At 50.0% G+C, this 26,819-nt stretch overlaps 1 protein-coding gene across 4 annotated transcripts; it reads right to left on the bottom strand.

Annotated features, from left to right (window-relative positions):
* Positions 1–151: 151 nt before the first annotated feature.
* On the bottom strand, positions 152–25,561 carry SZRD1 (SUZ RNA binding domain containing 1). Of its 4 annotated transcripts, none has more exons than XM_056123237.1 (4): positions 25,440–25,525; positions 7,354–7,403; positions 5,559–5,813; positions 152–3,271 (listed from the first exon to the last, which is right to left on the bottom strand). In XM_056123237.1, exons 1-4 carry the CDS (start codon positions 25,488–25,490, stop codon positions 3,169–3,171), a joined length of 459 nt encoding a protein of 152 aa, XP_055979212.1. In that variant the 5' UTR covers positions 25,491–25,525; the 3' UTR covers positions 152–3,168. The 4 variants fall into 4 exon arrangements, with proteins under 4 accessions (XP_055979212.1, XP_055979214.1, XP_055979216.1 ...); XM_056123239.1 differs by having other exon boundaries at positions 5,559–5,810; XM_056123241.1 differs by lacking the exon at positions 7,354–7,403 and having other exon boundaries at positions 5,559–5,810; positions 25,440–25,561.
* Between the last annotated feature and the right edge of the window lie 1,258 nt (positions 25,562–26,819).

The raw sequence follows: 26,819 nt of genomic DNA, 5'->3' as shown, positions 1-26,819 counted from the left end.
CCTTCTCCAACCCACGCACCACCCCAATCCTCCATCTCCAACCCCGAGAGAGCCCCTCCCTCTCTGGCTCCGAGCAGAGCGGGCACCACAGTGGTGACACAAGTAGCCATAGCAAGAGGTCAAGACAGGGACTGAAATGAGGACAAGGCTCTGACAAGTTTAAAACATGTATTTAAAATACAATTTATAAAATGCTTAATCTGCCGACTCAGGAGCCCGCGGTGCGGGGTAGGGTGGGCAGCTGCCCGCCATGCCAGCAGGGCAGACTGCAGGGGTGCGGCCCTCCCTCCATGCCCTTCTGTTCAGACACCCAAGGGGCCCATGCATACCCCTGGGATCACATGGCCAGAAGACAGGACTCCAGGGGTTCCCGGAGTCTCTGCTCAACAGGGAGGCTGGGGGCAGCCCTGCCGGCCCATCCCTGAGCAGAGCACCCCCAGATGGGGCAGAGCAGGGTATGGCTGGGCTGGACAGGGCGGGGCAGGGCAGTGGGCCCTGGAGGGGGCTGATGGTAGCAGATAGGGTGTTGCCCCCTGCCTGCAGGTGGGGAGCACCCTGATTGAGTGGGCTGAGAAGGGTTGGTCACCAGGCCTGGACCCCCCCAGCTCCTTTGGTTATAGGCTGACTTCAGAGTAGTGGCTCGTGGGAAGCGGTGAGCTGGAAGGTCAGAGGCCTGGCTCGCGGGGTCAGGGGGGTGCTGGGGAAAGGGGACAGTACCATGAAGGCAGATAAAGGGGCAGCAGCCTCAGGTTTCTGCCCCCCAATCCCCCCAGGGTTTTCCAAGCCAAAGCCTGCAGCTTTAAAAAAGGAGGAAAAAAAAAGCGCACTTAAGGAAAGTTACATACAACTACCAAAACAAAAAAAGCCCCCGCAAACCACCACACACACACACACACACACACACACACACACACACACACTCCAAACCGTTCTCCCATCTCCCCTCCCACCTCCCCCCAACACAATACAGTTTCCTGTTTTCATTTCTCTTTCTTTTATTTTGCCTGCCACCTCTCCATCCGGGAGGCCAAGGGTATGACTGCTGGTGGGTGGCCACAGGCACACAGCGGGCAGAGCCCCGTCTTTGGCCGCAGGGAGGTGGCATCACCGATCCCCGCTCCGTCCCCAGTCCAGACACCCAGCAGCCAGCCTTCCCTTTGGCTCCGCTAGAGGAAGGGCGAGCACAGGTGGTCCCGAGAGCTGAGCAACCTGCTCTTCCGGCCTCCCGGCTGGCCTACCACTTGCACCTCTCCCACTGCCAGGACGGCCCCGCCTCGGGCCAGACATCACCACTCCATGAGGGATGGGCACCACCGTACACTGACAATGGAGAGACAGAGGGCAGTGGCACAGGAAGACAGCAGTCAGCCTTCCCCCCGGCCTGCTCCTCGAGGAGGTGTCCCCTCAGCACAGCCTGTGGGTACCATTCCATCCCCGGGGGTTCATGGCGGCTGATGCTCTGTCCAGCTTTGCTTGCAGACCACCTCCCAGCTGCACACAGCAGAGGGCTGTGGCGGGAACGAGTCGCTGACTCAGCCGCGGCTGGCCCTTCCTCCGGCGGGGAAGATGTACAGGGACATGGCCTGCCGGGCCCAGGCCCAGGGAAGCTAAAGGTGGAACGAGCCTGCAAAACCCGGCCTGCCTCCTCCTTGGCCACTGGGAGCTGCCATAATTGTAAATCACCACACCGGCCACTCCAAAACTCATCCACAGAGTGGGAAGGCGGGCGGGCGGGCTGTTTGGGGGGTAAGGCGCAGTGCAATGGAAGAGACCAGAAAGCCGGAGAGGAGCTGGGGTACGCGCGCGCACACAGCGCAGCCGCCCTCTCAGCCTCTTCCCCTTGGGGAGCCAACGCCCGTCTCTAGCCCTGGGGAGGGAGGAGAAACTGCCTCCATTTCAGGCCCTTGCTCTGGAGAGGGGTCAAGGATAGACAAGGCCTCTCGGAGAAACCAGCCTGTCCCCACCGTCCTTGCAGTTACAGTTCTACACCATCTGACTCTTCAGCACGGCCTGCTCCCAGGGCAGGGATTTCACAAAGGAAATGCACCAGGCGTCGCTGCCTCGCTGGGGCCATCAACAGAGCTGGCTTCCCACCACCCAAGGCAGAGGCTTCACAGGCCCGAAGCCCGACTCACTCCTGGTTTTCCTGGTGATGACAGCAAAATACTGCAGACACGTCTCGCAGCCCTCACTCCAAAGCCCAGGAGTGCGTTCACTCCCTACTTTCTTCTAGAAGTAGCAAAGCCTGGCTAGTAGGGAACTACCCTGAGGGGTATGGGATGGGAGAAGTCTGAGCACTTTCCCAATCTCCCAAAATACTAGAGGTGGGGTTAAAACCCTCCCCAGGCTCTCTGAGCCTATAGAGCTAGCCCAGTCGCCAGGTAGGGCCAAGATGCCCTGGACTTAGCTGGGGAGGGAGGTATAGGCATGGGGTGTTCATCTGTCCTGGGGGCTGCAGAGCCCTGCCCCTTTTCTGGGCGGCAGTAGGAATACAGAAGCTAAGCTCACCAAAATCCTATTGGTTAATGTTTCCAGCGACTTTCCCAGAAACATTTTTTAAGTAGACTATCAAACTACCCTTTCTCAATTAAAAATTCATTAAACTGCTAAACCCCCTCCCATGCACTTTTCCTTGCAAATCAGATTATCTGTATAAACAAACAAAAATAGGAAGAAGAAAAAAAAAAGAAAGGATATTTTTCGAATGGAACTTGCTTCTAAGTGATGAAGACATGCACTTGGGGGGCGGGGCGGGTGGGCAGGTGGGAGTTCTCAATTGTGTTCTGAAATCCCAAATTAATGAGCATGATAAACTGTTATTGCTGGCACTGGCTTTACCCCAAGTGGCCAAGTGGCACTGTCTGACTCTCTACTCTGAGTCCTTGATGGGCTCCCCCCAACCCTCCCCTCTCCCCAACCCTTTCCCTTTCCATTGACTTGGGACAGCCCTTGTAGACGTGCCAATCACAGTGGGAAGGGGGAGAAGGGAGGCGGTCACAGTGCATGGGGTTCAAGGTCACAGTGGGCGGAGCAAAGGGGATCACAGTGCAAGTAAGTCAGGTCGTTCCCTCTGCTCAAGTCCAGCTGTCTGCCACGGCAGTGCAACCCGCGGCGGACGACCCAAAAGGCGGTGGCAGCAGCAGCGGCGGTGTCCTTTCTTGTCCGCATTTATCTGCGCTGTTTGAAGCCTTGTGACCCATCAGGACCCAATGGCTGTCTGATCACATTGTTGGGCTGCCGGCTGTCTTCAGGTTGGGAGATCCTGGTTGGCCTGATGGAAAGAGAATCAGATGATCGGGAGGTGGCCTGAGAAAGCATCTAAGAGCCCCCCAAATCTTACAAACAACTGCCCCTGCATCTGGGACGGAAGCTATCGTAGCTAGCCACCAACTCTGCTTCTGAGCTGCATCTGGGGCAAGTAACTCGGGGCATCTCCAAGGTGGGACGCTCCTGTGAAGAGGTGAAGGAGAGGGTTCCTGTTCAATGCTGCATGGGCAGCCTTCTCCCAGACTGTCCAGAGGCAACAACGTGGGATGGTGCATATTCCGAAGAGTCACGTGGCACAGACTCTCCAAGGGAACGATTCCTAACCAACATTCACCTGAGTCAGCAGGCATGTGCCTTGCTGCTTCCATTTTCTTTTCAAGTATTGTGACTAGCGGATGTCTCATACTGTACAAAGACTGAACGGAAACATTTTTGTTTTCCAACTGTCAAATGAAGGCACAGGGAAGAGATACCATACAGAGTTTAAAATATTAAAGAATAAGGGGTTGGAGAGACAGTACAGCACATAAGGTGCTTGAATTGCATGTGGCCAACCTTGGTTCAATCCCCAGCATCCCCTAAACTCTTTTGAGCATCACCAGGTGCTACCCAAAAACCAAAACCAAACCCGAATAAAACAAATTAAGGGACAGAAAGAAAGAACATAGATTAGTTCTTCAAGTCCAGAATACCAAACCCAAGGAGGCCCCTTCAAACTTAGGAGACCATACTAAAACATATAGTTTTACCAGGAGGTAAAGAACTTATTTGTAATGCAGGAGGAAGAGAGGGAGAGAGAAGGGTGGAAAAAGAGAGAGAGAAAGAGAGAGAGGCGGGCAGGGGGTGAAGGGGTATGATGGGAGGGAACCTGGGGACATTGGTGCTGGGAAATGTATACTGGTGGAGAAATGGGTGTTGGAATACTGTGTGAAATCCAGTTATGAACAGCTTTTTTTTTTTTTGGGGTCACACCTGGCGATGCACTGGGGTTACTCCTGGCTCTGTACTCAGGAGTTACTCCTGGTGGTTCTCAGGGGACCATATGGGATGCTGGGACTTGAACCAGGGTCGGTGAGCAAGGCAAACGCCCTACCTGCTGTGCTATCACTCCAGCCCCCATGAACAGCTTTGTAAGGGTCTATCTCACTATAGTTCAATAAAGAAGTCTAAAAAAGTCACAATGGGATATCACGAGATCCAGAAGGTAAGCTCAAAGAACTTAGTTGGAGGTGCTTTCCATTATGCCAGAGAGGGTCCTCAGATCCCTGTGCCCATTTAAGTGGTCAGCATGATGAAGCAGGGACTAGCATTTTCCATTTTTCAGACTGGGCTATCAAGTCATAGAGATAAAGTACCTCTAAGCTAAGCAGAATAAGTAAAGATGAGCTAGAGTTTTGGTGGACTGTAATTTGAATCCATGCCTCTAACTTTATTTAAAAACTTGAGTGGGGGCTGAGGCAGAGTGATATTACAGTGGGTAGGGCGTTTGCCTTGAAAGAGGATGACCTGGGTTCAATGCCCGTCATCCCATATGGTCCCCCAAACACTCAGTGCAAAGCCAGGAGTAACTCCTGAACATCATTTCTGGAGCCAGGCAACATTTGCCTGATATCGCCCCCAAACAAGAAAAAAGCCTTGAGGGGAGGCTGGAGAGATGGTACATGGGGCAGGTACTTGCCTTGAAAGCTAGAGCTAGCTGTCCTGGCCTCAATCCCTGGCACCACATATGGTCCCCTGAGCCCACCAAGCGTGACCCTTAGCACAGAGTGAGGACTAAGACCTGAGCACCGCCACGTATGGCCCAAGAACCAAAACAAGTGAAGGAAAATTAAAATTTGAGCATCACAGTGATAGTATGTAAAGTGTTTGTTTGCCTTGCATGTGGCCGACCCAGGTTAGATTCCTAGCACCCTGTCTGGTTTCCCAAGTCCCGCCAGGAGTGATCCCTGAACACAGGGCCAGGAGTAGACCCTGAATACTGCCAGGGGTGGCATGAAAACCAAAACTAAATGAATAAAAATGTAAAGCAGAGAGGGCTGGAGAAGTTAAGGAGAGCGGGGCAAGGCACTTGCCATTCAGGCGGCCGACCGTGGTTCAATCCACACTACCACATATGGTCACCCGAGCATCACTAGGAGGGATCCCTGAGCACAGATGGCTGTGTCCGACCCTAGCCCCCTCACTACTCCCCCCCCGCCCCCCAAAAAAGTAACAAGAATGAAACACCGTTCACTCCTACCCAGAGCCAGGTCACCCTTCTCCAGACGGTCAGCCCTCCCGGGCATACTCACCTGTCGAGGATGGGCTTGTCCTGCTCCTCCTCGGGGCTGGCGCTGCCCAGGATCCGCTTCCGGGCCTCGGCGTACTCTGCCTCCCGCTGAGCTAAGGACTTGACGGGAAGGGCGGGCCTGCTGGTGGAGTTAGGGCTGCTGACCACACCGTTGCTGGTGGGCCTCTTGAGGATGCGGATCTGTGGAGGGGGGCCCGTGGGAAGGCTATCGTCCTGAATCACAATGGGCACTTTGGGAGGAGATTTGGATTTCCTGCTGACAGAGAGCAAACACAGTGTCACAAGTCCTGCTCCTGACTCAAGGCCCCTCCCCTGTCCCCCCCGAGCCCACCCCGGCCATCCCCTGCCCCCTCCCTCCTGCTCCGCCTGACTCTTGTCACTCTCTCTGGCCTCTGACCAGACAACACTCCCACTCCTCAAACAGGGGCTTTCAAAAGAGCAGCACCGTCATGAGCCCATGCAAGCCCCAGGTCTGAGCCTCAGACCCAACTCAGGCAAAGGGGGCCGGAGCAGCGCCTTGCACTGGGGCGTCTATGCCCCCGTGCTTCAGTCACAACAACCACTTCTCAGCCTCGGAGGCCAACACGGTGTGTCCGAAACCCAATGAGTTCAGTTACCATCCCGGCTTCCCTGAGCCCCTTAGCGTGAGGATCGGCAGAGTGGGCTCTCCCAGGCAAGGACCGCCACCGCAGGAACTCACACCAGTCCAACACTCTACACAGGAGCCCACCAGGCCACCCCTGCCTGGCATCAAGACACAATTCACCAAACAGCCTCAGTCCTCAGCTGAGGGAACTGTGGCTCCCAGAGACAACACCAGACCACTGATGACAGAAGAACCAGGGAGCAGAGATACCTCCCTCACCAAGGCGCGCTGGGACGCTGAGCACGGCGGGGCTGGGATGAAGGACAGTTGTAGGCACAGTGCACGGCAATGCTCAGAGGAGCAGCATTGGTCCAGGGCTGGCGGGCATCCCACCAGGAGAGGAAGGCCAACAACACGGGAGAGGAAGAACCAAAGCCACGGGGAGGAAAGGGATCCAGGCAGGCAGGACCACCCCTCAACAGCCACACAGTCCCTCCCCAGAGCAGTCGGCGAGCTTCTCTTCCGAACCAAACCAGTCCCCAGGAGCCTGCAGCGCTTTGCTTGTTGGGAGAGGTCAGGACAAGAAGAACTCAGCCGCTGCCAGGGGGGCAATAGAACAAATCCTGGGTGGAACAGGAAGGACATGGCCAGGGGACTGGAACCAGGGGTGAGTGTAGTTGCTGAGATAGTGATCTGATCAAAGAGGAAGGGCACCAGGAAAGTCAGCGGGAGGGCAAGGGGGGCCTCTGGAATTTTGGGGGAGGGCAGGGGACAATCGTGCAGTTCATCTGCAAGTTTGGGGAGGCTGACAGGTTAATCCAACCCAAAGACAGAGAGCTCCAGCCAACATTCCCCTGCTGCTCTGGGGGAAGCAAAACTACCCTGCAAGGTCTTCCTAGAACTTCCCACCAAGTCGTGGTAGGCCCAGAGAAGTCATCTGTCCAATCTCCTTAAGTCACAGAAGAAGAAACTGAGGCCTCCAGAGGAAGACACTTTGGTCCACTTCTCAGAGCAACTTGGGGCAGAGCCTAAAACCCCAGTTTTCTGTCTCGTCACCTCCCTCCGTCTAACAGCTTCACACAGGACGCCCACTAAGGGAGGACGCAGGGGCAGGAGCTGCTCCACCTAACGGCCAGCTGGGGGACACCACTGACTGCCCAGCTCTCAGGTGGCCGAGAGCAGGAGTCCTCACACCAGACAGCAGCCTTACCTCTCCTTTTGTGTGATCTTCAGTTTTTTTTCCAACCGTCTGTCTATTTCCTAGAGGAAAAAAATGTATATAAAAAGCGGAAAAAAATTCTCTCTCAAATAAAAACTTATGTCTTTATTTTCAGAGCTAATAGGGGCAGTGTCCTCTCTCTGGCCAGGGAAATGAGCCTGTCCTTCAAGGCAGGGGGTGTGGAGCACCCCTGATTATACACACGCTGGGGCTGGGGGGTCCTGATTTTCTGCAGGTTCAACTCATTCCACCCCCAAGGTGACGGCGACAGTTCTAGATCTCCTCTCCATTCAGCTGCTGCTCTGCAAAGCCTCCAGCTAGTCTCCAGGCCGCCAATCTGTCCTTCACAGAGCTGCTTAAATCATAAACGTGACCGTGTCACTTCCCCAGCTGAAGTTCTTCAGCTGTTGGTCACTGGTGAGTCTAAGTGCCTCTGTATCCCTTGCCCATCCCTTTCTTTTCAGGTTCCGCTTAGCCCCCCAGCCTGCAGTCTACCAACCACTAGTCTCCACCCCCCAGCAACCTGGCGTGCTGTTCTACCGGCCTGTAATGCCTTCTCCCTTGCAAAACTACTACTCGCCTATGAAATCCAGCTGGAATTGAATGTTCACTTCTCCTTTGTGAAGTCTTCTTTGATCTCTCTCTCTCTCTCTCTCTCTCTCTCTCTCTCTCTCTCTCACACACACACACACACACACACCAGTTTATCATCTGCTCCCAGCAAGAAGTGCTCCTTTTTATGGGTTCTCCATGATCATATTTTACGTTTTGTAGTGTTATCTTCCTGAACCTTTATGAGGCTAAGACAAAGGCAGAAGCCTAATCTCTGCAGATCTGGCTGGTGATCCGAGCCTGTGGATGACCCTCAGCACCAGGAACCCCCCAAATCCTCCACACTCTGGGAGAAAATCCACCTGCTGGGCAGCAGCTGGAAGCTGCAGCACCAGCAAAGTCCAACTCTCTGGGGGCGACTTGCCTCCCTCACTTGCCTCCCATGTTGCTTTTTTCTTCTTTCTTTGTTCTGGGCCACACCCTGATGTGCTCAGGGCTTACACCTGACTCTGAGCTCAGGGATGACTCCTGGCAGACTCGGGGGACCATATGGGGTGCTGAGGAATTAACCTGGGTCTGCCGAGTACCAGGAATTCCCAACTCCCTCAACTGGCTTCACTGAAGGCAAGAGCAGCAAGCTGCTGGAGAGGGGAAGAAAATCACATGGAAATCTGTGCAAGACTTGAGAACAGTCTTAATGAGGGGTGTCCTGTGGGGACGTGGGGCAGCATCCGGAGGCATGAAGAGGAGAAATCACACGAACAGCAGGAAGAACTGGGTGGGGCTCAAGTCCTCCACCTGACAAAAAAATTAAGCAGCCTCAGATGGCAAGAGCTGGGAGACTCCCATATAAGCTAGATGGGATTTTCAAAGGAGTCCAGAACCATGGCTGAATCTCCCTCATGGTTCCATGTAGCCGTTTTTACATATCCTCGAGTATCTGGAAAAGGGAACTGTATTACTCAGTTCATGGGTGCCGTTCAAGCACGTCAACAACACTGTCTAAATTTTCTAAATTCTTATTGATCTGATCTGTTGACTATCAAAGGAATCAAGAATTCTTTCTAGTAAATTGAATCATTTTATCAGTATGAGATCTTTCTTGACTAAATCTATTTTCTAATACTCATAAAGGTATGCCAGTTTGTTTTGAAAGTATTTCATGGAATCTTTTTGTTTTATTTTGTTTAGGGCCAAACACGTCAAGGCCTGAGTTACTCGGGGGTCTCTACACTAGTAGGGCTCAAACTCAGGGCTCCCATACACAAACTTTCGACTCAGTCATTATTTTGCTTTTCTGAAGGAATCAAAGTGTATTTAGGCAAGCACAACAGACTTACTCTGTAGGACCCATGAATTCTCCTCTGGAGACTAGGAAGCGGGCTACAACAAGAGCCTTGGAACACAAGTTGGTTAGAAAGGATCGTGTTTACTGACCAAACAGAAAAGAGGCACTGAAATAAGAGGAGGACTTGGTCGGTTTCTATGAACTGACAGATACTCAGAGAGAACTTGTGCTCACAGTAAAGTCTGTCACGATTAAGCTTTTAAACACTAGATTACCGCTTAAGTTAATACTATGTCTCACATAGTCTAATACCATTCCTTTTAAGGGCTTTTTCAAAGCTTTTCACAAATAACATAGGGTTCTAAAGTCCCACACTGTATTATTTTGCTCCAACCTGAAAGTAAGACTGCCTGAGGTGACCCCATCATGAATGTACGGTCTTCATCATCTGAGGACATGGACAGAGGCTTTCTTTCACATGGGGTCAGAACCAGTTCTACCACAGGCCAGGTGGGCATTAAACTCCAGGTGCAGGGAGCACAGAAGGGGATGCTCTGGAAACTAGAAAGCATTCGCCTACCCAGAGGCAGCAGGGCCTGGGCAGACAGGGTCAGAACAGCTGTTTCTTGTTTTGTTTTGGGGGTGGGAGGAGGAACCCAAGTCGAACATTTGTATAGGAAAGCACTTACATTTGTAAACTATTTTCTTGAATGTTCACTTTCATAACAGCATAAGGACCAAAGAAGACAGAGAGGCAAATGGGTCTATCATATGAGATCACTTTTTATTTTTTTAACTATTAAACTACTGACTTTAAAACAATGCTGGGATGAGAGATAAAGACCGAGTGCACATGCGTGAGAGAGGGAGGAGGGAGAGAAAGAAAGAGTGGGGTGCTTGCCCTGCACCGAGTCAATCTGGGTTCAATCCCTGGGACCATGTATACGGTCCTCCAGCACTGCTAGGAGTTATCCCTGAACAGAAAGCCAAGAGTAACTCCTGAACACAGCCTGGTGTGACGAAAAAAACAAAAAGAAAACACAAACACAAAAATAGGCTAACATTATAATACCTGACTGCTGTCCAATATACTTTCCCACTTTTTTTTTTGCTCACACTAATCCTATACAAAGTAGCTTTTTTGGGGGGGGGGGTGTTAGGGGTCAAAGGAGGTCAGGGAGGTTAAGGAACTCTAGTAGTAAACCTAGAACAATGGTAGTAGTAAGGCTTTGTGTGACCCCCTTCGTGCTGCTGTGCAGACTTTGGTAAGGATACTGCTCCTTTCTTCCTTCAGTCCATGCTGCTGCCACTGGCACTCCAATAACTAACACTACCGTCACACGCTACAGCACCAGGCAAAAGGGGTTAGTCAGAGCCATGGAGGAATTCTTCCATTCCCTTCAGGAATGGGATTCAAAACCAGCAGCCCTGATGGAAGCGGGTTCTGGCCATCTCCAGAGGCCCAGCTGGCCACCAGCAGACTGAGCCATCCCCAGAGGAGTGCCCTGCCAGCAGCCAGAGGGCAGTGCATCTGCTCTGCAGTCCGTCCCGGGATCATGAGTCAGTCCACTTACAATCAATCACTGTCAGACCTGCGCCCTGACAAGCCAGCCCAAGCCAAAACTCACTTCTAGGGTATGCTCCATGGAGAATGTCTCTCCCCCACCGGCCCCCGCAGCCAGGGCCGTAACAACCTAATAGAATTAAACAGGCCTCAGAAAGTTGTGCCAGGAACCATCCACAAATGGGCCCTGAAAACGGAATCTTAATTTTTCTTGTTTTGGGGCCGCACCTGGCAGTGCTCGGAGGGGGCTAGGAGACCATATGGGGTGTCACAGACAAGGCAAGTGTCTTCTTACCTTCTGTGCTATACTATGGCCCCTGGAAAAGGTGCCTCGGGGCACCTTCTCTACTCACAAGTACAGGCAAAGCCCTGGTCCAAGGTCAAGGCTCTAGTGTTAGAGGCCCGCCCTACCCCAGCAGTGAAAGAAAACCACAAAGGCACTGCTCTGTCTGACTCTGCCCAAGGGGCCCCCTCGGCACAAGTGTTAGGGCATCAGCGCTTCCGAGGAGAGGTGCAAAGGACATCTGGCTCCTGAGACTTCTCTTTATGCCAAGAAGCACTGCGCAGAGGACTCTTCTGGTCAAAATCCCAAGCAAAGTATTTGTTTTGAGGTAACCCTTGCCCCCTGGGGCTACACCTCTACATGCTTCTGAGAACAAGTTAAAACCAGAAGGACCTGTGAAGGCAGGGTGTGATGAAGAACCACAGTGGGGAGCAAGGTCCCAGCTTCTTTATGGCAGCTGAAGGAGTGGCCACGGCCCAAGGCAAATGAATCAGACATTAGGCTTCTCCAAATCCGACCGTCCAGAAGAAAGGCAGTTTCCTGGCTGCCTTGCAAGGCAGCAGAGTTTGGGGACAGAAGCAGAGGGAGAAGAGATCAGCCTGGGGAACACCTCAAGCAGCCCCGGGTGTTGCACAGCCATAGAGAGGACAGGGATTGTGGCTGGCGACAGGTTCACTCCTGTAAGAGGGAGATGGAAAAGATAGGGGGAAAGGAAGAAGTGAAAAAAGAAAGGCAGAAGAGGAAACACACACACACACACACAACCAACACAAAGCAACTCCTGGCTTTGGTGCAGTGCAGCAAGCACAGCACCGTTACAGTTAGGGTGTCTCAGGTCTGAAGGCTCAACAGACAGGAGCAAACCCCAGAACAAACAGGTACAAACCCCAGGGGACGGGTGCCAGCAATCCAAACTTCTACATTCTCCACTATCAACACCACAGGATTCTGGTGCCTGACCTGTGTTGTCTGCTCCCCAGGGCCAGACCCCTTTGACACCAAGAGAGCCAACCACCTTCCTCTACCACTGTACCCCTCAACCAGCTCATTAATGCAATCAAACACAAAGAATTACTTTAATCTTAAACTGGGCTCTAAAGACTCCCCCGGTTCCCGACTGAGTTATAAAATGCCCTCTATGTTATAAGCAACAGTTAAAGTTGGTTTGTTTGCTTGTCTTTGGGCCACACCTGGCAATGCCCAGGGGTAAGTTACTCCTGGCTCTAAGCTCAGGAATTGGTGGTTTTGGGGGGACCACATGGGATGCCAGGGACTGAACCTGGGACGGCCTCCCGGCTATATTATCTCTCCAGCCCCATTTTCTGATTTCTGATGACATTTTCTGATTCTTCTCTTAAATTTGAGGAGTCAGTACCTGATTTGGGCTGCTACACTTGACCACACAGGCTCATCTAGTCTTGTTCGGCTATCCCAAATTAAAAGGTGCACATCTACAAGTGGGGATGGGTAAAGGGGAAGGTGCCTGAAGATAAGAACCTGAAAATGCAGCAAAAGCTTCTCTCAGAATTGGAGCCTGACACAAACACAATGTTACCATTTAAGGAAAAAGCAAAAAAGATGCTAGAAAGGAATAAAAGGTGGGAATGACTACCTTTCAACATATTCTGGTCCTTATTTCAGAGGGGCCCCAATTTAACTTTTGAATAAAGCGAAGAATTCATAGGCAGCACGAGCAAAATCAGTCTTACAACTACAGACAAACTGTTTTCTTTAGATATGGAGAGAGTACAGGAGGTAAGGTACATGGCACTGTACACATCTGACCCTTGCATCAAATATCCACCAAGCCATCAGGTGTCACTCCAAAGCACAGAGCCAAAAACAGTCCCTAGAAACGACAGATTTGGTCCCCAAACCAAAATAAACCAAGATTTCAATACCTTTAAAGTACCTTCCTGGTGATGAGCTATAAGATCAATCCAAGGAGATTTTCCTGAGCTAGCTTCCTATGCACGAAACTTCCCCGTTGTGCTGCTTGACACTAATGATGTGGCAGAGACCATGACCTGCCCCCCCCATAAAGCTGGTTATCTGCAATGTCCCTATTTGTTCTATACAAGGAAGCATCCAAAGTCATATCTACCACTGTGATTCTACAGAGATGACTCAGGATCTCAGTCTAGTTCAAAATATTAACCCAGGGACTAGAGCGATAGTACAGCAAGTAGGGTTTGCCTTGTACACGGCTGACCCCGGTTCAATCCCCACCCATCCCATATGGTCCTCCGAACATGGCCAGGCATGATCCCCGAGAACAGAGTCAGGAGTAACCCCTGAGCAGTGCTGGGCGTGGCCCCAAAACAAAAACAAGAAGCCAAAGCGACAGTACAGCAGATAGGGCACTTGCCTTACACATGACCGACCCAGGTTCCATCCCCAGGAACCCATGTTGTCCCCAGCACTACCAGGAGTAATTTCTAAGTACAGAGTCAAGCGTAACCCTTGACCCTTAAGCATTGCGGGGTGTGACCCCCCCAAAAAAAACAGAACAAAACAAAAACAAAACCCTACAACTCCTGGGACGCAGGATGGGATGTGGACAAAATCCCTAAAGGCAGAAATCAGAAGACCAGTGATAAAATGACCAAAGGAGGGAGGGGCATATCTAGGCCACGAATTCATTTTAGCCTTTTTCATAGAGTCAGGTTTGTCTGTTTGAAGGTTCCATTTCCCACGAAACATTCCCCTTCTTCCTCTGCTAATCCCACAGCAAGGAAAAACATTCCACTTTAATTAGATGGGTCACTGTAGGGCACAGGATATAGTTCTAAAATCCCCTCCCTGCGGAAGTCTGCAATGTTAATGTATCTCAAAGGCCATTTTCTTTCTGCTCCACTTTCAAAAGAAGTGGGAGCCAGCAGTCATGGAAAACCTACTATCAAGTGAGAGATGTGCTAGATGCTGGAAACCCAAAGTAAGGCAATCCTTGTTGATGAGAAGAGCCCAGCGGAGTGGGAGAAGTCAGCTAAACAAACTGCAGTTGCTATATTAGTTGCACAGTGTTTGGAAATAGAAATAGAGTGGGAGCAATTCTGCCTTGAGAAGTCAGGAAGAGCTGCAGGTATTTAAAGGACTAGAGTTTCAAGATGAGAAAAAAGGGCATAAAGGAAAAAGTTGGGGAGACGACTTATAAATAAAAGACAAAGGAGGTGGGGTAGAAGAGAGGCCCAAAATAAGAAACTTCCTAAACTGAGATATACTAATCTGGGAAAAAGTATTAACAATGAACTCACATCTCAATCTACTTCCAGAAAACCATATGAGATTATTTTAGTTGCAGTCAACAATACTTTAGTTGTTGTAACCAATAACTTAAAGTGTTGGGGCTGGAGCAATAGCACAACGGGTAGGATGTTTGCCTTGCACGTGGCCGACTCAAGTTTGATTCCCAGTATCCCATATGGTCCCCTGAGCACCGCCAGGGGTAATTGCTGAGTGCAGAGCCAGGAGTAACCCCTGTGCACAGCCGGGTGTGACCCCCCCCCAAAAAAAAGTGTTAATACACAACCTCTGCATGCTGGAGGCCTGGGCCCGCCCCCTGAGCACCACCAAGAGAAGCCTAGTGAGCAACCTCTGAGCCCCAGGTGTCGCCCCCAAACCAAAGCATCCTTCCCCAAAACCAGCCACAAGAATAAAAGTTATCTGCCATAGAGTTAGCACAGGAGATAAAGGTGCTTGCCTGACCTGGGAATGATCTCCCAGCACCACACAGGGTCCCAGGAACACCCGCAGGAGTGATCCCTGAGCACTGCCCCAAAACAACAAAATACCCCCAGGGTCTGCATGATATGAACTTAAGAGATAACATAGTTAAGCTGCTTGCCTTGCATGCAGCTGATCCCAGTTCAATTCCAGATACCATATATCGACCCCTGAGCACAAGGCCAGGAGTAGTAGCCATGCAATGCCATGTGTTGCCTAATATCCCTTTTCCCAAAAGATGAACTTGATAAAATGAGGGGCACCAGAAAACAAGAGCCACCTCTGGGGTCAGAGATAGTTCAATCAATAACCTGGGGTGTACACTTTCCCTTCAGGAAGTCCAGGTTCAGCCAAAAGTAGCCCCTGCACATCACCACATATAGCCCTCAAACCCAAACCAACCCAACTCAACCCAACCCCTTTTGCTTGCTTTCTCAAGTTCACTAGAGGTTTCAGGATCATCTGGCCTCCCCAGAAAGAGGAAGCCCTCTGGGCCCACTCTCTCTCCTGCACTAGCTCTAGCTAGTCATGCCACCTGGTATGAGGACCACTGCCAAATGTTTGATGGGCACTTGACATGGGGTCAGTCTGAACCCAGACATGAGGATTCTCTCTCTTTTTTTTTTTGCTTTTTGGGCCACACCCAGCAATGCTCAAGAAGCAAAAAAATTTTTTTTACTCCAAGGATTATGTGTTTCTCATACCTACTAAATATTAGCTGTTTTACCTCAAAACGAATTGTTACATATGTGATTTACATGGCACAGGAAAATAGATGAAACAAAAAACCCAAGTTGGCCCCTGCTCCATCGTTCCCAAGTTCCCTATTCAAAGCGATACCACCAGAGCCTACGGCCTGTTTCAATTTGGCTTATGCTTCTCAGCCCTCAACTCCCCTTAAACTAAGCCCCATACAGGCTCCCACTGTTTGGTGGATTTTTTTGTTTGTTTGCTTGTTTGGCTTTTTGGGTCACACCCAGCAATGCTCAGGGGTTACTCCTGACTCTGAACTCAGGAACTCCTCCTGGTGGTGCTTGGGGGACTTGTGGGATGCTGGGAATTGAACCCAGGTTGGCTGCATGCAAGGCAAACTCCCTACCCTCTGTGCTATCACTCCAGCCCCTCCCAGTGTTTCTTATACCAAAAGAGCATGTTCTGTCCTCAGGGCCTGCCTGTGCTGAAGGGACTTCCTGGTTTCTGCATTCCTCTTTTCCTTCAGGTCGCTCAGCCTATCACTGAGAGGTCTTCTTTGACCCTCTCTCTTCTTACAAAAATGGCACCTCCACCAACCACTTTCTATGGTCTCTAATTTAAGTCTTCTTCACTGTGTGTGGTTTGTGCACATGAAAGGCAGAACATTCCTTTGTCCATTTTTCTTCATGAAAAAATAAACTTGAAAGCAATTTCATTCACCACAGTTGTTGGATTCCCGAAAATAGTACCCAAAACATGGATTAACAGTCCTATGAAACAAACCCTGAGAGACACTTGCCCACTTTATAGATACATTATGTAACCTGACCACAGTTCCACAGCTAGTCTGGAGTGGAGCCAGAATATGAACAGTGTCTATCTGGGTCCAAAGGCAGACACAACACTGAAAACAAGAGCTATTACCATAGAAGCAGTGTTGGTGGTACCACTCTCTGGCACCTGTCACAGATAGGTAGAAGGAAGGTACCACAAACTCCCCACCACCTTCAACCCTCATCAGGTTTCACAGGATGGACAGCAGCCTCACCAGACAGAACAGCCTCCTGCTCCATGCTCTGATAAAGTCACTTGCCTAAAGCCACTATGTGACAGAACAGAATCCTTATACCTCGAGAGGATGCAAAAAAAGGATCATGAGATTGCTGGTGAGTGGCTGCAAGAATAAGGATCAATAAAGCCTAGTAGAACACACCGACTTTCTTGCACCCCTAGTTAGTACAGAACTACAGCATTAATAGCCACGGCTGAGTTGAATTTTAAGACTAAACTTAAATCTAGAAAGTAACCGAAAGCAATAGTTCTTTAGTAGAGATTAAACCTAATAATTCCATCTGCTTTCAACGACACTTCAAATGGCATCCATGGAGGAAAACCCTCTTTCCCCAGCTTCATTACTGCTTTTCCCTTTTGGCCTTCATGTAGCAATGAGCAACACAACCAACAGAAGCAATATATATAGACTTCAGTGACAGCAAGAAAGAGACCACTTGGATGGACTGGGCAGGGGCCTGGGGTCCAAGTCTTGCACTGTCTAGTACTCTAAGCACGACCACCATGGGCTCCTGTGCACCACACCAGAAGCACAAGGTATGGCCCCAAAATGAAAAAAAATGAAACAAAAAGATGAAAAATGAGGAAAGGGGGAGGGGAGGAGTGGAGAGGGGAGAGGAGAACAGGCCCTTTAGCCAGCCTCAGGAACTCTGCACAACCCAACTCCAGAGGCTGGGAACAACGCCCTCACACTCAGGCCACAACACTCTTGTCAACATCCGCCTCTGAATAACACTTCGCTAAGTGCTTTATTTAGTTCTTGCTGCCAGGCGAGGCAGATTTTATCAATCCAATTTTACAAATGAGGAAAATAAAACTGGGCGAAAGGGAAGGAGCTGCCCAAGAATCAAACCTGGCACTTGGGACACTGTAATTTCCACTGCTATGGATGGAGAAAACAGGTTACCGACTGGCAGAGAAACTGATGTTTTCTCGCTACCTTTTACAGTAAAGACAGCAAGACTTGCTTCCTAAGGACACTGTAGAAGATATACAGACTTTGGAGAACGGAACCAAGTCACAATCACTTCCCTCTACTCCCAACAAATTTCACCAAACACCCAAGAGTGGTGGCATCAAAGGCTACTTAGAATCATGGCACTCAACAGGGGCAGCAAAAAAAAAAAAAAAAAAGCCTCCAAGGACTGTAGCACTGTTCTTATGTTGTTTATCGGTTTGCTCAAGCAGGCACCAGTAATGTCTCATAACAAATTGTGAGACTTGTTACTGTTTTTGGCATATTGAATATGTCACGGGTAGTTTGTCAGGTAGCTTGTCAGGCTTTGCTGTGCAGGTGAGATACTCTCGGTAGCTTGCCACGCTCTCCAAGAGGGGTGGAGGCCGCATGCAGGGCAAACACCCTACCCGCTGTGCTATCACTCCAGCCCCAAGGACAAGCTAATAAAATAAATGGCAAAAGCAGGCAGAGTACAACAGGTAATGTGGAATGCTAAGGGGTAAAGCAACCAAGACCCAATCAAGCAATGGCATTCAAATACACTTAAAAATAAATATGGGGCTAGAGAGAAGAGTATGAATGTTGAAACAACCATACTTCAAAGGCACTAACAACTTAGTATTCTACAGTATTCTAGTAATTATCTGCTCAGAAGCCAAGGTAAACAACTGCTCCAAAAAGGTCTCTAAGAGTGTGGACCCAGGCCTTCCAATCGCCCGAGTGGAACAACGTGATTTCCTCTTTGGACAGTAGGAAGAATAGTACTAACACCTTTGCAGTATGGGGAAAAAGAATGTAAATACATCCCATCATTCCCAGTCCACCAAATGGGGCCTGGAAGGAGCCCTCAACACGCTAAGAAGAAGTGTGTGAGATTTGGGGGCTCAAGACTGTCAGTGTTCATTCACCAGGGAAACACGCCACTAGGTAGCACAAATAAAACTGCAGCTGGAGGATCACAAAAGCTTTTATAAACCCAGAAAGTCAGAGGAATAGGAATGTGGCGATCAGGGTCTACGAAGAGTGGTGACAGTCCTGACCTTTCCTGGCTTGAGTCACAACCGTCTTGGACAATCTCCTCTAAGGATCACATCACAGTCCTGAAGAATGCCTGTATAACCATACATATTTATTATTCTTTTTAGAAAGGAATGAATGTTATTTCCTGGATTCATTTTATAAGGGAAAGAGTCTGGGTGTGGGGAGGGGAAAACATAAGTACAAGAGATATTTAAAATGTCTTACCACCAGGGATAAGATTTTTTTGTCTACATTAAGATTACTGGTGGGATCGGTTGCTAATTTGTGTGGCAGATGGTTTTAACCTGTATCTTCCCATCAACGTTCTGCATAGAGCCAGATGTTAAAGAGCAGGATGCCAGACAGAGCCCAAAGGAGTTAAGGAAACTACTTAGGATGAGGAACCTCTGTGGTGTTTAGTTAGAAAAGTCATTTCCTTCTGTATTTCAACCAAAGATACATGGCACTTCATTCAATTTTCTCCAACAAGCTCATAGTTCTTTAGAGGAAAAAACTGTTCGCCTTTCCTGTGCCAAGTGCAGAAGAAAACACTCTATACCGTGAGAGAGCAGCTGCCTGATTCAACCAGACAGAGGCCCTGGTGCTAACAGGAGGGGGGGGCGGGTCACACCCAGGAGCTGTGAAAACTGGAATAAAAAAGTTGGCCATGAGATTATGTTTGGGTCAGCTGACCTAGGTAACCAAGATCTTTTCTTCTGCAGAATTTTATCAAAAGCTTTAGAAAGATACACTGAGTTGTCATATGCTGTGCAAGAGACTTTTGAATGCCCACACTTGCAGCCCTTGGCAACTGTCCTGAACACCCAGAGCACGCTGGAAACAGGCCCCCTGTCAGCGCTGAAGAAAAGAGCTGAGGAGTTACTCGTGAAAATCTCATTATCCTCCTTTCTTTGAAACCACACCGAAACAGATCTTTTTCCAAAGTCCCGGAGACAGACTGCACAGCACGTTTCGTGTCGAAACCAGCCGGCGCTTTACAGAAAGCCCCCTGTGAGGAGGACGTCACAGCCCTTCCTTGGACTCCCTCTCTCCCAAAGGACAAGGAAGTTTGGAAGGGGCCCCCTCAGGCACGGCACGGCCGACTTGGATCTGTGCTTTTTGGTACCACAAATCTTCCATTCCTTTACTGGAAGAACAGACAAGGAAATTCAGCACCAACTAGCCCTGAAACAACCCTCTGTCCTTCGACCACTATCCTTGCAAACTGTACACATTCCACAAGGACATCGGTTACAGGAAGTACTGGAGACCCCGATGTGAGAGCCACTCTTCAGGAAGAATAGACCTCTTCTCTTTTAAGAGGTACATAAATCAAAGTTCTTACCTCTTAAATTAAAATCTGTCACTCTTCTGCTTCGAGAAAAAAAAAGTAATCAAAGCTCTCCTCTGCCTCCAGGACAAAGTCAAAGTTTCCCAGAACCAAATACTAGGAGGCCCCCCTGCAGAGCTCTTTGCCCTCATTTCTTTCCACTCATCACTGCCAAACCCCTACACTCCAGCCAGAAATACTTGTAGTTTTCCCACTGCTGCACACTCAATGCCTTCCTGCTATGCATACACTGGCACCCTGACCCTATCTTCCTCTGCCTCTCCCAGACTTACCAGTTTAGTTCAATGCTTCTTCAAATCTTAATAACCATGTCACTCCCTGAACAAGACTGTCTTTCACGCCAGCCATAATATCATATAATCTATGCCTCTTCCAGCGCACAATGTTTCCACCCGGTTTTGAACTGGGGACCCTTTGTGTGTTAGGCGAATGTGATAACCACTACACTATGAAAACAGCAGTAGAGTATTTGCCTTGCGCGCAGCCAGCCCGGCCGAGCCGGGTTCAATTCCTCCGCCCCTCTTGGAGAGCCTGGCAAGCTACAGAGAGTATCTCGCCTGCATGGCAAAGCCTGGCAAGCTACCCGTGACATATTCACTATGCCAAACACAGTAACAAGTCTCAAAATGGAGACGTAACTGGGCCAGTTGGAGCAAATCGATGAACAATGGGAGGACAGTGCTACATTGCAATGCCTCTTCCAAAGAAAGTGCTGCCTGGCTGGGAATGTAACTCAAAGGTAGTACACTTGCCTTGTATGTGTAAGGTCTGGGTTCAATCCCCAGTATGGTACCAAAAAAAGGGGTGGGGGGGGGGAGGTACGGTTGGGTAGAGAGAGATGGAGAATACAGGGGTTAAGGTGCTTGCTTGTTGAGATCAGAGTGCTAGTACAGCGATTAAGGCACTTGCCTTGCACGCAGCCCTTGATACTAGCACCACCTATCATCCCCTGAGCACTGCTGGGACCAATTTCTGAGTGCCGAGCCAGGAATAATCCCTGAGCACCATCAGGTGTGGCCCCCAAACTAAAGAAAAAAAAAGAAAATGCTCCATTAACCTTTGTCTCCATTGGACCTCACCTTGTATACCTGGTGAGGCAGTTCACTGATGAGGCAGTTGCCCTGACGGCTCCTTATGGGTAAAAGTAAAGAGAAACTTTGAATTCTTCGTCCAGACTACATTATTCCTTAAGATACATTTTTCCCATTAGTTACAAGACTGTGAAAAAGCAACAAAAGACAACTTTGGGGATACAAAGAAATGAAGGAGGTTCCAGAAGTTTTGTGATCACCAGTCAAATTCTATCTCTGTACCATCTACTTGCCTTTCCACAGGACCATTACTAGTTCATTACCAACAAGATCTCCTCAAGGTATTGTCCCCCTGCCCTCTAAACAAGTGAATGCAAAGTTTTGTAACATAAATCTAGCAAATTCTTTATCTGTTTGTTGGGAATGGAGACAAAAATATGTCTTCCCATTACAAAATGCTCATTCTTTGAAATGTGCTTAAGTGGAAGGTCACTGCTGATTTCCATTTCTTGCAAAGGCAGTACGTTTTTGTTTTGGGGTTCACACCCAGCGAGGCTCAGAGATTACTCCTGGCTCTACATACAGTGAGAGATCAATCCCAGTGGGGCGCAGGGTGCCAGGGTACAAACCCGGTTCAGCAGTGTACAAGACAAGCACACTACTCACTGTATTATCACTCTAGCCCCAGTATTATGTTTTTTAAGGAAGCATTTCCTTGGTGGAATATGTCACAATTTTTTCAATTGTCCTATGATTGGAGATGTTAACTCCTTGGAAAGAAACAGGTAAAATAACAAGTTTGATACTTAAAATTGTTTTAAAAAGGTAAAAGGTAAAGGCCCTCCCGTTGATCGTGGATTTGCTCGAGCGGGCCCAGTAACGTCTCCATTGGAGACTTTGTTGTTACTGTGTTTGGCATATCGAATACTCTCGGTAGCTTATTGTTTTAAATTAAAAAAATAATAAATAGTGTTTACTTATAACTAAAAGCAGAAGCTACCTTTTGAGATGTTCTTCCCCCAAATTAAACAACAAGATACTGAGGGGGACCAGAGTGATAATACAGCAGGTAGGACATTTGCTATGTACATGGCCAACCTGGGTTTGATCCCCAGCATCCCATATAGTTCTCTTTGTACTGCCAGGAGTAATTTCTAAGTGCAGAGACAGGAGTAACCCCCGAGCACTGCCAGGTATGATGCAAAAAAGCCAAAAGGAAAAAAAAAAAGACTACTGAATTACAGTTTGTGGTTGTTTTGGGGTCATACCCAACAGTGCTCAGAAATCATTCCTGGCAGGGTTTGGAGATGCCATCTGAATTGGATCAGCTATGTACAAAAGAGGTGCCTTAATCTCTGCACTATCTCTGGCCCTAAAAGAAGATTTACATAAGAAACTGTCTAGATCTGAGAAACATTGTCACACTTTTTCACATAATGCTTTAAACCTCCCAACTACTCTTTCAAAAGTGCCCATTTACAAGACACTTCAAAAAAATTTTGAAAAAAAAGAAAAGTCAAGACAACCCTCAAATACAGGCCCAGAGTAAAGACATTAAAACGAAGGAGTGGAGCAGTAATAGGTAGGGTGTTTGCCTTGCATGTGGCCAACCCGAGTTTGATCTCCAGAATCCTATATGGTCCCCCAGTCCCGCCAGGAGTGATACTTGAATAAAGAGCCAGAGTAACCTGAGTACCTCCAGGTTTGGCTCCCAAACCAAAAAATAAATAAATAAAAATTAAGAGTTGGAGGGGCTGGAGCGATAGCACAGCGGGGTAGGGCGTTTGCCTTGCACAAGACCGACCTGGGTTTGATCCCCAGCATCCCATATGGTCCCCCAAGCACCGCCAGGAGTAATTCCTGAGTGCAGAGCCAGGAGTGACCCCTGAGCATCCCTGGGTGTGACCCAAAAGGCAAAAAAAATATATATAAAAAAAATAAAGAGTTGAAGTGAATATACAAAGGATAGGATCTTTGCCTTCCATGAAGCTGACCCAGGTTTGATCCCCAGCATCCCATACAGTCCCTCGAGCACCATCAAGAGTAATTCCTGAGTGAAGAACCAGGAGTAACCCCCGAGTATTTCCGGTATGGCCCCCAAACAAAAAATAATAAAGCAGGTTAGGAGCCAGAAATAGTACAGAGTTATTAAGGGGTTTGCTTTGCATGTGGCAGATCTAGGTTTGATCTCCGGCACCCCATATGATCCCAAAGCACCACCAAGAGTGATGAGCACAGGGTCAGGAGTAAGCCCTGTGCACAGCCAGATGTCGCAGGCTCTGTCCCCACAAAAAAAAGAGGGTTAACTCCCAAGACCTCCACGAGGTCCCAAGTATGGAGGCAGAAGACTGTCAAGAATCCATCTTTTGAGTCAAATAGGGTGGAGTCCAACCCAGTTAACAGGCATATTATCTGTGTGACCTTGAGCTAGACCTCGACCTAAGAACTCAGCTTCCTCATTTATAAAAGAAGGAAAATGCCTGAATCCATGACTTCAACAGTTCAGCTAAAGATATGGAAGGGAATCAGCATCCTGGCAAAGGCTGTACACAATGTCAAAGACACAGGTCTGGATCTATCTACTGGCACTTTATAAGGGTCCTACCACAGTGCCAAACACACGGGACTAGAGAGCTCAACGTTAAACTTTAAAGTTCAGGGGTCAAATCTTAAATATTTGGGGCTGCTGTAAAACCCGGGACGAGGCTAGCTGATCTCAAAGTGACCTCCCATTTGAAACTCCTGGAGACAGTCTCAGTTTCTGGATTCCATGCTTATTTCCTTCTTACTCTTAAAACATGAGGAACTAACATCCCTTTAGAAGCAGGTGAGAAGAGAAAAACAAAGCTCAAGATGCTCAACACTTATTTGAGTCACATTCAAACATTCAATGACTCAAACTTGTAAGCCTCTTGTTTCTGCAGGGGGCGGCACAGAGGGGTGTCTGAATGATTCATTCACATTAGAGGTAGGCAATAAACACCTCCACCGGAAATTTTGCATTCTCTGGCACAAAGTCACCGCTAAGCACATTACTTAGCAAACAGAAGACACTGAAAAATGTTTGTTAAATGACAAACGCCCCAACTGACACCTGTTGCTCCTTATAAAAATTTCAAATTGCCCTCCTCTACTCAAGTCCAAATTCCAGGAAAGAGGGTCGACACGTTAAGGAAGAACTGTGCTAAGCACCTTCTCAACGATTTATTCACATTCTCAATCACCCTAAGTGGAAAAGGCTGAACCACCGTGAAAGAAACCCGCTGAAGCCCCACCGGGTGGGGAGGAGGGGGCTGCACCCCGAGGCCAATCGCGAACGTTACCATAGGCATAAGCGCACTTCTGGGCCCATTTTTCAGCCTCGTGTAACCGTGATTGGGTAGCCAAAAGCCCAGATCCCGTCTTAACCTAGCACGCGCCTCGGCTCCCCACGGCCCTTAACTCCCAACAACTTCCTAAACCTCAAAGGCGGACGTCGCCCCGGCCCAACACTGAACAAGACAACGCTCCCGCACGAGAGAACCCAACCAGAGACGTCGCCCCCACCCCCCACACACCTCGCCCCGTCTTCACAAGGATCACCGAGATCACAAAACTCTGCAAAGACCACCTCGTAAGTCACGAACCTCATAGCACTGCGGCCCGGTCGGCTGGGAAGCAAGCACTCGCGCCTAGCTACTGGGCGGTAAGCAAAACCCTTTCCCAAAAAGCCAGTCGGGAACGCTCCGTGTCCCTCTCCCCTCCCAGGAATGCGGCTACTTTCACGTCTCACCCTGCACACCGCCCCCCGCCCCCCGCCCGCCCTGCAGCGCGGCCAGCAAACTCCCAGGGCCTCTCCCCTGGGGCTCCGCTCGTTGGGTGGGTCTCCGGGGAGAGGGGCTCCGGCCGCCCGGCTTATCGGTGCTTCGGGCGTAGTCCCCCACCCCCACCCCCACCCCAGGAGACCCGCCTGCAGAGGGCCCGGTAAAACCCAACGAGGGAGGGGGGAAAAAAGAAACCCCAAAAAACACCGAAAGAAAAAAAAAACCCAAAAACAAAAAACCCCGACTCGCCCCCCGTGGCGGGTAACGCCGAGCCCGGGGGATTTCAGCGAGGCGCGGAGGGGACGGGGCAGAGCCGCGCCGCTGCCCAGCGGAGCACATGAACTTTAAAATGGTGCCGCGGGCGGGCGGGCGGGCGGGGGTGGGGGGTGGAGGAGGGGGGGTGGCAGGCTGGTGTCCGAGGCGAAAGGACGGGTCAAAAGGAGCCGGGCCGAGCCCAGGCGGCCGAGGGCGGCGTGTGGGGCGCCCCGAGTGACGCGCACGTCAGGGGAGGGGGGCGCAGGGCCCGGAGAGCGCACCGGGCCCCAGGGGAAGGCGAAATGGAACGCGGCCCCTTTAAGAGGCCTTCCCGGCGCCCAGGGACCGGGGGCCTCTCCTCCACCCTCGGCCCGGGGGACGGGGCCCCTCCTGGGGGGGAGAACCAGCCCCAGACCCGCTCCCCGGAGGCTTCCCCCGCGCCGCGTGCCGCCCGACCCTGCCCCGGGGCGGCGGCCGCTACTTACCCCGCTGTCTGCCGCCTCCTCCCAGCTCTCAGCGACCTCCTCATCTTCCATCTTACTCGCCGCTTTCCCTCCTCCCCCACCCCCTCTCCGCGCCTGCGCCCTGCAGCGCGCCTCCGTCGCGGGCGCCGGCACGCAAGGCTTTCCTCAATGGACCCCGCCCCCTGGCCGGCCCGGAAGCGGCGCCCGGCCCGCGCCCCCCCGCCCGTCCGCCCGTCCGCCCGGCAGCGTGGGAGACGCCATCGTGGACGCGGGCCGGGAGGTTAGAGTCGCCATATTTCTTAAGGGCAACGAGTTCGCGTCTCCCACCAGACGGAGCAGGGCTGCCAAGTCGGGGCTGGAGGACGGGAAGTGTGTTCACAGGAACCTTTTTTTTTTTCCCCCTAAGGGCAGGAAATTACGGAAAACTTTTCAGTGAGTCGATTTCAGAGGCTGCAGGCTATCTTTTCCAAAATTGGAAAACATTTTTAACTTAACAAAAGAAAAAATAAATATATATAGAGAGAGACCGGATAATAGTACAGCGGGTAGGGCGCTTAGCTTGTACGTAGCTGGACCTGGGTTCGATCTCCGGCACCCCGTATGGTCTCCCGAGCCCCTCCAGGAGTGATCCCTAAGCACAGAGCCAGAATAAGCCCTCAGCATTGCCGGATACGGCCCCCAAAACAAACCAAAGTAGGGCAAAAAAAATTTCTAAGACTTAAGGCTTATCTGTCCGGTGAAAAAGAATTACAGTATCTTTTAGGGTGACTCTTCCGAAAGCAGTGATTAGCGCTACATTGTATCCACTAGATAAAAATGTTACTGTTTGTGGATAATGTTACAACTGAGCTGGGCAACCGTTGATAAAGTTCTCCCAGTCTTTTTTGTTTGTTTTGTTTTTTGCTTTTGGATTTTGGGCCACACCTAGGGGCTTACTTCTGGCTCTGAGCTCAGGGCTCACTCACTCCTGCAGGGCTCTGGGGACTATAGTGGGTGCTGGACACCCAGCCTGGGTCTGCTGTGTGCAAGGCAAGCACCCTACCGGCGGTCCTATTGCTCCTGCCTCGTTTCCTGCCCATCTCCTGAGTCTTTAATGACAGAAAATAAGTTAGTGTTACCTTAGAAACTTACCTATGCATATTCTTTTTGTTTGTTTTTTGGACCACACCCGATAGTGCTCAGGGATTATACCTTAATTGGTTGCACTGGTTGCCTGGTTGCACTCAGTGATCAATCCTGGGGGGTCTCAAGGGACCTTATGGGAATGCCACAGATGTTCGGCCACGACAAGCCCTACCCGGCTGTACTATTATTACTTCGGCCTATGCATATTCTTAAACAGTGTCCATCTTTAGTTTCCTCCAGTAGAGAAGTGGAGACCTTGAGACTCATAAAGTTCGA

Source organism: Sorex fumeus, unplaced genomic scaffold, assembly GCF_029834395.1.
Source record: "Sorex fumeus unplaced genomic scaffold, SorFum_2.1 ptg000047l, whole genome shotgun sequence".
NCBI lineage: Eukaryota > Metazoa > Chordata > Mammalia > Eulipotyphla > Soricidae > Sorex > Sorex fumeus.
The sequence above is the reverse complement of the archived record's forward strand: the minus strand, read 5'-3'. Positions and strand labels throughout refer to the sequence as shown.